Source organism: Carlito syrichta, unplaced genomic scaffold, assembly GCF_000164805.1.
Source record: "Carlito syrichta isolate Samal-C Ts95f unplaced genomic scaffold, Tarsius_syrichta-2.0.1 Scaffold305711, whole genome shotgun sequence".
Taxonomy (NCBI): Eukaryota; Metazoa; Chordata; class Mammalia; order Primates; family Tarsiidae; genus Carlito; species Carlito syrichta.
In genome coordinates, this window is record NW_007249807.1 from 1 (window position 1) to 14,152 (window position 14,152).

The 14,152-nt window shown below is 36.5% G+C and overlaps 1 protein-coding gene across 1 annotated transcript in view; it reads right to left on the bottom strand.

Annotated features, from left to right (window-relative positions):
- Positions 1 to 1,310: 1,310 nt before the first annotated feature.
- The window catches only part of ARSJ (arylsulfatase family member J), a 73,978-nt gene continuing 61,136 nt past the window's right edge, over positions 1,311 to 14,152 (bottom strand). Inside the window, exon 2 of the mRNA XM_008062463.1 lies at positions 1,311 to 3,845. Within this exon, the coding sequence (XP_008060654.1) occupies positions 2,444 to 3,845 (1,402 nt within the window). The 3' untranslated portion in view covers positions 1,311 to 2,443. The remainder of the gene's footprint in view (positions 3,846 to 14,152) is intronic.

A 14,152-nucleotide genomic window follows, 5' to 3' on the forward strand; every position in this document is an offset into this window, starting at 1 on the left:
ATCCTGGATCTACAAGGAACTCAAACGTGCTGAAAAGAAAAAAAACAAACAACCCCATTATAAAATGAGCAAAAGGTATGAACAGACATTTCACAAAAGAAGACATCCAAGCAGCCAACAAACACATGAAGAAATGCTCCACCTCACTAATCATCAGGGAGATGCAAATCAAAACCACACTGAGATACCACCTAACTCCAGTCAGAATGGCAATTATCAACAACTCAAAAAATAACAGCTGCTGGAGAGGGTGTGGTGAAAAGGGAACGCTTCTACACTGTTGGTGGGAGTGTAAACTAGTGCAACCTCTGTGGAAAGCAGTGTGGCAATTCCTAAAAGCTCTAAAAATCGACCTTCCATAAGACCCTGCAATCCCCATACTGGGAATATACCCTGAAGACCTCAAATCACTCTATAAAAAAGATACCTGTGCACGTATGTTTATCACAGCATTGTTCACAATAGCAAGAACCTGGAAACAACCATGCTGCCCATCAAAAGAGGACTGGATTTAAAAAATGTGGTACATATCCATGATGGAATACTACGCAGTCATAAAAAAGAACAAAATCATGAATTTTGCAGCAACCTGGATGGAACTAGAGTCTATAATCCTGAGTGACCTCTCACAGAAACAAAGATCCGAGTATCACATGTTCTCATTCATATGATGGACCTTGAACATCCAATGTAATACTATAAGAAAATGACTGACGGTACTGGGAAACTATGGGGGGGAAGGGGGATGGTATTAACAGTCGCAAATATCTGTCTGGGGATGGGGAAACACCTCTTGTTTGTTTTTGGGTTTTTTTGAGTTGGAGTCTTACTCTGTCGCCCAGACTGGAGTGCAGTGGCTGCTCCCAGCCACCGCAGCCTCGACCTGCTGGGCTCCAGCGATCCTTCTGCCTCAGCCTCCGAGTAGCCGGAATTACAGTCACGCACTACCACCCCCCGGCTGATTTTTTGATTTATTGTAGAGATGAGGTCTTGCTGCCCAGGCGGTCTTGAACCCACGGGTTCAGGCAATCCACTCACCTCAGCCTCCCAAAGGCGCGGGATTACAGGCTGAGCCACCGAGCCCGGCTTGGGAAACACCTCTTATCAACAGGGTGCCTGAATGAAACGTAATTGTACACCTAACCCTTAACTGTACCCCACAAAATCATTAAAAAAATATTGATTATAAAAAAAAAGAAATGCTATTTATTAAGTAAACATTTTTCTCCATGCAGTAACAAGTGGTAGCATGGCTTATTTGTAAAATCATATTATATTACTATGATTGTCACAACCATAACTTCAATGGTCTAATAATAAATATTTCTTTTTGTTAAGGTGAATAATATTATTTTATTTAAAAGTTATATCATAAAAACCACAATTTGCTATTGCCATAAAATAAATCATTTTAATAATTAAGATACATAAATAGTTTATGATAGAAACAATAAAGTCATCTCAACTCTGCACAAACACTGAACTTCCAAGTAATTTGTAAGGAATATATTCATCTTATTACATTCAAAATAAAGGTTGAACAATGACGATTGTAATGATTTCTGAATAATTTTCTTTTTACAGTCTCAGTAAATTCACTCAGTATTACAGTAATTTGTAATATTACAGTGCTTGGTAATCTTGAAAAAATGAAATAAAATTCTTCTAATGGTATGCAGAAAATAAAAAATAAAATAATTAAGTCATTTGCATAACTTTTTATCAAAACAAAATAATTAATATTTTTCTGTAAAAATAAATTAGGTACTTTATACTGACATGTTATTCTATTAAAGTGTTTAGGAAATAGTTACATTCATTGTTGGCAGTGTGCTCAAACATTATTATTTGCCATTCCCTCATGCGTGATAAAATGAGGTGCAAGCTGTTCACATGTGAGAAAAACAGCTGATTTTCACAGGAAAGAATAAGGATGAAATAGAATTTAAAAACCCAAGTGTCATATGACAGAGATACAAAAATTCACTAAGAAAATATATTCTTCAAGGTCTTTGAGGTGATACAACCTTTGACTATATTTTATCAAAGGCAGTTTTACTCATGCTACCCTGTAAATTCCATCAAATTAGCATGCTTGTCGATTGCGGGTTATAATCCCCTCCTATAATTTAAAACATAGAGTTTGGTCACTTGACTGAAGCACAGCAGTTGAACTCATGACTGATCACCTTTTAGAAAAAAGCAAGAGAAATAAACATCACCATACTCTTCTAAGCATGGCTCACAAGAGGTAGCACCTTTGTCAACCAGCAACAGTCTTCATGTGGTGGCCAGGTGGCAGAAGTCTCTGGAGTGGCACAGCATGAAAATAAGCCTGATGCTTATGGCACAGCTATCATTGAGCCAAATGTGCTGGTTTTCCCAGATAACAGCCAAAAGATAAGAACTGATTTAAGTTTAACCAAACTAGAATTATTCGTACTTATCCACGAGTATCACTTGAATGGCAGTTTGGAACTGAGCCGGCTTTCTGCTGTTTCTTCTTCTTTATCTTATTTTTCTTTGGCTTTTTCTCAGCCTTGCATTTGCTTGGCTTCTTTTTCTTGTTTTCCTCTTTATACCATGGTCCCCAGACTCCTCCATTGAGCCGAGGGTTACTTCTGGGGTCTTTGGGGGGATACCTAACTGGCACTGCAGTTTTGTTGAACTGTGAGAGCCTCCGCAGAAGCTGCTTCACGATTCCAGGATACCTGTGAGATAGGTCCACCCTCTCATATGGGTCAGCTGTGATGTTGAAAAGCCATACACTTTTGCCAGTTGACAAGGTAATCCGTTCATTGTGCCACCGGTTTGGCCCCAGGTTGCTAAAAGACTGAGGGGGAACCCATTCGCTGTAGCCAGGATTTCCTGTAAGCAATTTCCAGTGCTGCACCCTGATGGCTGACTGGATTGCGGTGTTCCAGATCCCATAGCCTGCTGCCCAGGAGCCATTTTTCGCCTTGGTGTAAATGGGGTCAATGTTGTGCAGAATATCCATTCGGGGAGAACGAAGGCCTTCACTTATGGTCTCCCAGATGTCATAGCCATCTAGTTGAATATCCTCATCAATCTGTCCTTCAGCCAGTGAAATCAGAGTGGGGTACCAGTCGGTGATGTGCACAAGTTCCTTACACACCGTCCCCTTGTTTTTCAGAAGTGGACTATGCACAAAGCCAACAGCCCGGATCCCCCCTTCCCAATATGTTCCTTTGCTACCTCTGAGAGGCCAGTTACTTCCTCCTGCTGTGGGTTGGCCACCATTATCTGAAGAGTAAATGATAATGCTGTTGTTATAGAAGCCATATGTCTTTAGAGCCAGGGTCACATTGTTGATTGCTTCGTCTAAGCAGGAAAGCATGGCAGCATACCTCCGCCTGTTTATGTTGATAATAGATCGGTAGTGTTCAAAATACCTGCCAGGGGCTTGCAGTGGTGAGTGAACAGCTTGGTAGGCAATATATAAAAATATAGGCTTTGTGGGGTTATGGGAAGCCAAGATTTGCTGGACTCTCTGAGTGTACATCTGTGTGGAATAGATGCCATTGTCATAGTCCCAGGCAGCATTGTCATTTTCGTACAAGTCATAGCCACACATCCCAGGACTGTCACATTTATAGTGTGTATAGTAATCGCCACTTCCCAAAAGGGAACCAAAAAAGGTATCAAATCCTCTCTTGGTGGGCATGCACTCTTTTTTGTAAAAGCCCAAATGCCATTTTCCAACCATATGCGTTGAATATCCAACCTCCTTCAGCTTTTGAGGTAGGGTTGCATTGTCCAGAGGTAAGCAGTTGGGTTGAGTGGGTCTTATGATAGAATGTTGAAGTCCGGTGTGTATCTGATACCTTGAGAAAAAGAGAAAACATTTTGTTGTCAGGGCAGGATAAAAATGATATTCTACAAGGGACAATGACTCCTAAACTAAATAATGCTTCCATGAAGATAAACTTTACCCCTTTCTACTCTTGACTCAGAAGTCTTACTCTAATTAGCTTTATCTTTAACATATGAAATGCATTTGAATCAAAATTAGTACTTTTGAAACTAAGGTCTTACCACTTATATCAAAGTATTTTAAAAGTTCTTATAACAAAATTAATTTGAATAGAACTTAATCTCTAATTACATGATAGAAAACTAACAAGATAAAAAGGATATGTAGAATCAGAATATTATTATTATTGATGTTAATCTAGAAACCTCTTAAATCATTAGCTCCTAAACGATTTCCTAAGATCATTTATTTCAAGCTAACTCTGAAGTACTAAAAATACATGCAAAAATTACACAAAAAATATCCTGTTTGATTGCCAAACAATATTTTACAATTAGTTCCCAACTTGTTATATTGTAAAAAAGAGAACGAGAAGGTTTATGACTACACAATACATTATTGTTGAAAAACCCTTTCGGAATAAAAGTTTCAACTAATGCTAAAAATACATTTTTCCAAAAATAGCAGGCAGTGAGTCCTTATGCAGATTTCCCACAATGTCTCCTTTAAAAAAATTGCAATCACTTATAATATAATATATATACATATATTTTTTGAGTCGGGGTCTCACTCCGTCACCCAGGCTGGAGTGCACCCAGTATTGATCTGCTGGGCTCAGGCGATACTTCTACCTCAGCCTTCCAAGTAGCCGGGACTACAGGCATGTGCTACTATGCTTGGCTAATTTTTTTTTTAAATTTTTGTAAAAATGAGGTCTCGCCAAGTTGCCCTGGTTGGTCTCGAACCCGTGGGCTCAGGCAATCCACTCACCTTGGCCTCCCAAAGTGCTGGGATTACAGGATGAGCCACCGAGTCTGCCCACTTATAATCTAGGAAAACATGGTAACCCTATCTGATATATTAAAATGAATTAATGTTCATTTCTTAAATTTTTCTTTTGCCAAAGATATTTTTCCAAGGGTTTTTTGCTGGTGGTTATCATCACACAAGTGTATGGATTTTCAGTTGGGTCAGGATATTCCTGTTAGTTCATGACATTTTAAACATGATTGATTCTGCAGTTATTACGTAAGTTCAAAAAGACTTTTAAAATGGAAAAATAGGAATTCTAGGAAAATGAAGGTTGCAGAAAATTGTCAGGGTAAAAATGTAGATATTCTTTGAATTAAAATATATAGAGGAATATAGAGGTCATAGACAACTTTTTGTCACAGTGGTTTAACCTGAATGACCAAAATGTTATACATACCTTGAATGAATAGTTCAATTTATTTTTAATGTTCTAATGATGGAGTATTGAAACCATGAGTTCTTTTGAAGTATTAATTGTGGTCACACAGATTTTTTTGAGGGAGCTAAAGTGATATTGTCACTATTGCAAAGAAGCATTCATATGAAACCTGTCTACTTTGCTGATCACTTAGCTGACAAAGTTTCACAATAATCATGGTTGTGGTAATTTAAAACGTTATAAGCACTCAAAGAAATAAGCAATTCATAAACATGGTAAGCACTAAATTTAGAAAGCATTGTTACTATCCTTGATAATTTTTTAACCATTTCAGGATCTAAAATACTAATTTGTGAAACAACTAACTTTGTTAAAGTACAAGACAAATTGGTAACACCTATTAATGGAAACTTGGAGAAAATGAAAAAGGGAGAAATCTGTATGGATAAAAGTTTTGGGAAGGATTCATAGGGATGGGTTATTAACTAAATAATTATCTTTTGCAGAAAATGTACTTGATCAGGATGTCTATTCAACTCATTGAAAGGCTAACCAATTTATGCATTTCTAATTAAATTGGTCATTTTCTTACCTCGTGGCAAAAGAAAAGAAATAGAGATTTCTGAACAACAGTAAATACAGGAAATGTTTGCAGAAAAAAAAAAGAATGAAAGAAGAGTTTTTCTGCTTTCAGAAGACAGTGTAGCATTCACAGATACATAAGAGTTCAGAGCTATTAATCAACTATGTGATTTCTGTCTTCTCCAGGGAGTAGAATCATTTTTATATTAGAAAATTTAGAACCAGTAACATAATGTTTTGGCAGCAGTTTATAACAAAGGAGAGATTTTCAGGGCTGTGCCTGCCTAAATGAGTTCCAACCTCTGGGCTGAATGGAAGGGAATTTAGGGTAGAATCCAGGGTGTGGGTTATAGACACAGGTTTTGGATTCAGGCAGACTTGGGTTTGAATTTGCACCACTGCTTATTATCTGTGTGACTTTGGGCAGTATTTAATCCCTCTGATTCTCAGTTTCCTTATCTGTAAAGTAGAGATAATAATATATATTGGATTGCTGTGAGCATTGGAACAGGGCACAGTCTAGTAAGGAGAGTACATTTAAAAAATGACAACTATTACAATTATTATCTCAGAGGGCTGAATCGTGTTACTAACATTTGCATAAAGTGCTATAATTTATAGACTTTCTTTCTTATATGCTATTGTATTTTGTATTTAATCCTCACTACAGCAGTGAGAATTCTGATCCTTTTTTTTTTTTTTGAGTCAGAGTCTCACTCTGTCACCCAGGCTGGAGTGCAGTGGCATGCTCACGGCCACCCCAGCATTGACCTGCTGGGCTCCAGTGATCCTTCCTCCTTAGCCTTCCAAGTAGCCGGAACTATAGGTACGAGCTACCACATCTGGCTAATTTTTTGATTTTTTTTTTTTAAATTGTAGAGTCTCACCTAGTTACCCAGGCTGGTCTTGAGTCCCTGGACTCAGGCAATCCTCTTGCCTTGGCCTTCCAAATGCTGGGATTACAGGTATGAGCCACCACGCCTGGCCAGAGAATTCGAATTCTTTATGTTCACTTTATAAATGGGAAAATAGAGATGTAGAGAAGTTATGGTTTTCTCCTCAGCACCATCCACCAGCCCCACCAGGCTATGAAACTGATTCTTAAACAGCAGGGGCTAAGTGTGATACTCTTTCTATTCTTCTTAAGAGTTAATATTAGTACTTCTTGAAAACATCAAGGAGCAGAGGAAAGATGCCAGAAGTCTTGAGAAGCAAATCTGTTCTAACTTTCTGATTAAAGAAGGAAAGGATGTGTAAACTGGATAGTGAGATGCATGTTGATCCCAGAAAAATTTGAGAATAATTTTTTTAAAGCACATGGTGTGTAAGTATTTTAAAAAGAACAAAGTAGACAAAGTTAAAAAGAAAGGTTCTGCCAAGTTAGCTTCATTGTCTTTTTAAAAGGATCAGCATTAGGTAAATAGCTTAGGAATGACATAGCATTTGGAGAAGTTGCCCATGATTTTTTCATTATAAAATGATGGAAATTCCACTGTGTGACAGCACTGTAATTGGGGATAACAATGATACTTCAGTTAATATAATACAAAAGAATTTTCATTGATAATGCTCGTCTCTGGTCTCTACCGCTGTGTGGAGCAGGTATGGATGTTCTATTTAATGAAAAAAAAAAAAAGAAAAGGAAAAAGAAAAAAATGAAGACGATGGGGGTGGGGAGGAGAGTAATTAGAATAATTTAGTGCCTTGCCCAAGCATTAAATCTAGAAGTCCTGAGTTTCTACACTGGAATCTAGATTTGTGGCTTTGTAAACTCTTTCATGGAACACTTGAAGAGGTAGACCCATTTAAAGTTTAGATTAATTTATTTACTTTCACTTTAACTATTTATTAATTTGCTCAGTTGAGCAGTATTACTGCATGTATAATGAATGGCAGGAACCAAGTTGTTCTCCCTCTCCTCTCCAAAATTTGATATCACCAATTGGGCTGTAGGTAAAGCTTCTACTACCAGTGAGGCTGGCTGAAGGTACAGATTTTCTGAACCCTGGAATCAGGTGGCGACGGTGTCTGCCAATCATGTAGAACACAGTTATTTGTTCTGTTAGTCTCTTCTGCCTATCAAGAATGCTAAGAAGTTATTTTATTTCAGGAAGGATGAATATACTGGTTGAAATCTAGAAAAAAGCTTTGGTTTGATAATGATTTTGACTTGGCAGCATTAACTAGCTTGAAGACCAATCTTATAATTATTCAAAACTACAAAATCCTGATTAATTGGTTGAGGACTCCTAATCTGGGAGGAATTTCTGGAGCAGCACAACTCAGTGATCAATATTATCCATGGTTTGACTAAAGAAATAGAAAAGATGCTTATTAACTGAGAGGAGTAGTTAATATTATAACTAGCAGACTCAAGATTCAAAGTAATTTGAATGGCCTGAAATTTTAAATGTGAATTTCCTGATTTTAATAGTTGTTTTGTGGCTAATATCCTTGTTTGTAGGAAATACACCCTAAAGTATTAGAAGTGATGGTGCATCATGCTGGCAATTAACACTCAAATGATTCAGGAAAAAAAATGTTATCTGTGCTGTACTTGCAGTTTTTCTATAAGTATGAGATTGTTTCAAACATTTTTAAAAAGTGTATAGATAATCTAACTGGGTTAAATGAAAAGTATTCTAGTTAGAAAATCAACATTTGTCATGTTAGCTATATATGTAAATATATCTGAGAAGTAAGATATGTCGATAATAAATGTAATAAAAAGGAGAAGAGGAAAATCAGGGCTAAAATGTTAATAAGATTTGTACATTATACAAAGGCAATGTGCAAATTCTGACAATAATCCCACTTTGTGCTAATATCTGAAAAATAGTATTCAATATTCAAGCAAATACCCCAATATATATACAATTACTTATTTATAAGTTGCATTCATGCATATTGTATTAATTTAGGGACATTATAAAATATTTACAAAATAGAAATTTAAAAGGATGAGATAACAATAAATATAAACAGAATTTCTGGCATTTTTTTTCTTACATCCTAATGAATCCTCCTATGTTGCCAGAGAGTGTATGTATTCAGCTTGAAGACTGCTGAGACTGTGGAGAGTTGAGTATTGAAACGCAGAGATTGTTTTGAAGGCTGTAATAGTAGTCTAGGTCAAAGATGATGGTGGCTTGGACTACCATCTAGTGGCAATAAAAATGGAAAGAAGTGGTCAAATCAAATGTATACTCTGGATTTAGAACTGACAGGACTAGATCAGTGAGAGAAGGATAGAGGAAGGGAGAAGAAAAGGAAATAATTAGTAATGATTTCTAGAGTTGTAGCCCTTATAACTTGGCAAATGGTGAAAGCATCAATTAATCTCTTTTACTCTAAAGTATAGAATTAAGACTAATTGGTACTATTATAAGGGGCAGTTTTCAACTCAATACAAAAAAAAATTGTTTTAAAAAGAAAAGAAACAAAAAATAGTAACCAAGCTAGACCAACATTTACCAAGTATTCTGTAAAAAAGATTTCTGAATTGGAAAAGAAGTACTAGATGACCTCTAAGATTCCTTCTAACCATAAGTCTGCCAGGCAGGATGGCTCATGCCTGTAATCTCAGCAGTTTGGGAAGTAGAGGCGAGTCCAGGAGTTTGAGACTAGCCTGGGCAACTTGCTGAACCTTGTCTCTACAATAAATAAAAAAAATTAGCTAGATATGGTGGCATGCTCCTGTAGTCCCAGGTACCAGGAAGATTGAGGCAGAAGGATCCCCTGAGCATGGCAGGTCGAGGCTGTGGTAACGGTAAGCATGCCATTCATTGCACTCCAGCCTGGGCAACAGTGTAAGGCTTCGACTCTAAAAAAAAGAAAAGAATCTATGAACCAAAGATTATAGCTCAATGTTTCAATAACAATAAAACTCCATACATCAGAATGACTTTACAAAACCAAGTTTATAATATTGTTTATAGTTATTTCATAAGGAAGAGTAAATAATAATTCATATATATTTAACTTCTTTTTTTGCAAAGCAAAATTAGTTTAAAAATAGTTTTTTTCACATGATATATTCCAAATGTCTATATCACCTTGGCTAAGAATTAAAATAATTTTGAAATTTGGTGAATTTTTTGGTCACCATCTGGCTACTGTGTGAAGAAAATTCCACATGAACAATAGTAAACCTAGAGTTGATGTCAAATCGGTTAAAGCACTAGTCATCATTCTCATTTCCTGCCAACTTAAAAGAAAAATGCTAAGTAGACCTTTCAGCTTGACATTAAAACATGTGATGAGTTTTATAATTTTTTATATTAATTTGCATTACTGGTGCTGGATATCCTTTGTCTGAAAATCTCTAATGCAACGCTATTATTTTAACCTAATTACATATTTAATGTACCCTTATAAGTGGGCTAAAATACAAATGCTAATAGTTCTATGCAAATTCTAAAGTCTGGGATGGTTGGTGAGTACAAAATAGGCCAAGGATGGAGGAGAAATTTATGTTTTGAAGAGAAGAAAGTAAGTACAAGAGACTATAGTTTATGAATAAAATATCATTCAGATATTTATGTTAGAAAAATACAACTGATTTTTTATATTCTGAAAGGTGTTCATTTATCACTTTCTTCCAAAAGACTCTTTTATCACAAAGATTACAAATCAACTTATAGGCATTAATTTCATCTTTTAGTTAATTATCTCTTCTGGAAATGGGTGGAGGTGAGGGAGGGCTGTCACAACATGTCTATGCCTAATTTTTCATCTCATGAATGAATGACTGAATGAGTTACTTGTTTAACAGTCAATCACTGATACTGTGCTAGCTTTGGCAGTCACAAGATGCATAAGATGGTCCCTGCTCTTAAGGAACTCCGTCTTGGAGAGGCAAACTCACACTATGGTATTATTTTGAGTAGGAGTAGGTGTTATGGGCAGGCGTCACAGAAAAAAAACCACAGCACTTTATGAGTGCTCATAGCAGGGTCGGGAAATCTCTCAGAAGTGGCCATATTTGATCTGAGTTTCGATGCATTCATTGGAGTACCTGGGTGAATGTGGAAAAAGGCAGGAGATTTGCCCTGATCTAAGAGATAAATTATGATAAATATGATAGTTAAAGCTGAGATTAGTGACAGTGAAGATGAAACAAGGGGAAGATTAGAGAATAGAGAGGGGCATTTGATAGGTTTACAGACTGTATGTGGAGAGACCAGGAGACAGAAAGAAAGATGCATCTGATATCTGGTTTGGGTGACTGGGTGAAAGAAGGTTCTTTGCACTGAGATAAGAGATTTGGGAAGAGGAATAGGAGTAAATGGAAAGATGAAGAGTCTTGCCCTGCATTTAGGTACCTGAAGAATATTTACTTGGAGAGACATAGAATGAAATAAAATAAAGATTTGTCGGTAGGTTTTGACTGCTCTTGCCACACAAGAACAGAAGGGTAACTATGTGAGATGATGATTATGTTCATTTGCTTCACTATAGTAACCATTTCAGTATCTATATATATATCCCATATCATACCGTATATCTTAAATATACATGATAAAATGTATTTAAAAGAAAAGAGCATTATGCTACCCAACTTAGATCACCATCATCTTTTTAAGGTGAAATAATATGCACTTCTTGATGAAAATTCGTGAAAAACAATGTTTTGATAAAAATGCAGTTCATTTAATTAAAATAAATAAATAAGCAAATAAGATTGAGACTCATTAGCTTTTAGGTGGTTGGTAAATTCATAGGAGCACATGACACCATCTAAAGGCAGAATGGAGAGGTCAAAGATGGAATCTAGGAAATATATCATTTAGAAGAAAAGCAAGAAGTACCATTAAAAGAGTCTGAGATAAAACAACTACTGTGTGAACTAGAGTAGGGGAGAGGAGATTTCAAGAGTCAACTGCATCATAGGCTATAGAAGTCAGGAAAGATGAGAATTGAAAAGCATCAACGGGATTTGAAAATAAGCGTATATGACCCTGTAAACGGAATTTTAGTAGGATGGTGTGGGAAGAAACCCAGATTTCAGTGAGTTGAGACCTGAATGAAAAGTAAAAAAATATATAGATGGTGAGCATAGACTATTTCAAGATGTATAGATTGAAGAAAAAAAGAATAAGCTGGGACTATAAGTGTTGATTGGAGAAGTGCTTATGATGTATTGTTGAGTAATAATAGATCATCTGGTTATGGCAAGATATCTGTGGAATTACTACTTTTTTTTGAGTCAGAGTCTTACTCCGTTGCCCAGGCTGAAGTGGAGTGGCATGCTCATGACCACCCCAGCGTTGACCTGCTGGGCTCAGGTGATCCTTCTGCCTCAGCCTTCCAAGTAGCTGGAACTACATGTGTACACTACTACACCTGGCTAATTTTTTGATATATTGTAGAGACGAGTTCTCACCAAGTTGTCCAGGCTGGTCTTAAACCCCCGGGCTCAGGCAATCTCCTTGCCTCGGCCTCTCAGAGTGCTGGGATTACAGGCTTGAGCCACCATGCCCGGCCCTGAATTATTATATTTTTATTATAAAAAACATGTATGCTCCATGAGGGCAGGGATTCTGTTCATTGCTACATCCGCATCACCTAAAATATTACCTGGCATATAATAGGACATCAATAATTATCTGTTGAATGAATGCATTAGTATTTGTGTTCACAAAGAGGGAAAGAAAAATGTAAAGATATACACCAAATTATTGAACATGTATTATTTCCAAGGAGATAGTAACTGTGCGGGAAGATAATTTTTAAATTTCTGTTATATAAATTTATATGTAAATCAAATTTAGATGATTGGGTCTCAAAAAACTCGCTTATTCTACTCAGGCTAACATGGAACTAATTGTATCAGGGCAACTAATCAATTTGAAATTTAAAAAAAAGACTAAATCTAAATGCCAAATAAATGCAAACACTCATTCATCTCATCAAGGAATGTTCCTAGTAGGGACATCTACTCAAGAGATTTCCCTCAGACTAGACAAATGGAGATGGAATGAGCTAAATGAGTTCTGTAATTGTCACATCAAAGCCAGAGAAAATGCCCCCTTTCACCAAACAACGAGGATAACTTATCAAGTAACTTTAAAAATTTCTGCCTTTGGATAATCTTTCCTGGTCATCAGAATCTGCTGTTTGTCTTTGCAATTGTCTTGCTCATCCACACTATATTGCCATTTATCACACCAAAGCATTTTCTACACTGATTACAATCTACACTGATTACAATCTACCTGGTCTTTTTGAAAACATGGTTACAAATCACATGTTAAGTAGATCCTTTCTGGAAGTAGTTTTTAAGTAAAAGTACATTACTTCCCCACTAGAGAGTTTTTCTCTGTCTCCTTTTATTCAATATCCTTTTTCCTTTTTTTGATTATATTTTTGAAGACCTATGCTTTTAAAAATAATATTTAATGTATAAATTGCAGACTACCAAACACTTGTTAACATGACTACTTACTTGTATAATTAATGGATCTCTCATTTATAAAATTACTTACAGAGTAAAATTTAAGGAGTATATTTAAAATTATTAATTTACAGTGACAATTTCAAGGACTATATTCCATAAAGCAAAGTGTATTCATACTGTCAAAATAACACATATATTTTCTTACTATTTTTTTTTTTTTGAGTTGGAGTCTCACTCTGTCGCCCAGACTGGAGCGCAGTGGCCGCTCCCGGCCACCGCAGCCTCGACCTGCTGGGCTCCGGCGATCCTTCCGCCTCAGCCTTCCGAGTAGCCGGAATTACAGGCGCGCGCTACCACGCCCGGCTCATTTTTTTGATCTATTGTAGAGATGGAGTCTCGCCAAGTTGCCCAGGCGGGTCTCGAACCCGCGGGCTCAGGGAATCCACTCACCTCAGCCTCCCAAAGGCGCAGAATTACAGGCTGAGCCACTGAGCCCGCTTCTTACTATTTTTAATACAACCACACGATAATATACAATCATTTTCAAAATGTTTTAATCCCCTTTATTCTAAACAGAAGGAAATGCACTTAGAGGTATAGACGAGGGAGAATCTTAAAAACTAAACTATGCCGGGTGCTACCAGCTGCATTAAGAAAAATATTCTTAACAGATATTCTAGCAAATTAGAATTCTCAAAGGAAGATATAGACTCCCTAAGGAAAAAGTAAAATCCTTTCAACTATTTTGAAACTACGATCTCTCACTTTGGTTTATGTAAAGTGGCCCATCAATATTTAGTTATTCCCCTAGAAATAAGACTGCCATATTTAAAAAGTCCAACATTTTCTTTGCATTTCTGACTTTGAAGAAAGAAAAATGATGAAGAAGTTGACATTTATGTTCACCAGGTGGCTTCTCTAGAAAACAGCTCCATGAAAAGAGTGGTAATATTCTTGGTTTTTTTTTTTTTTTTTTTTTTTTTTT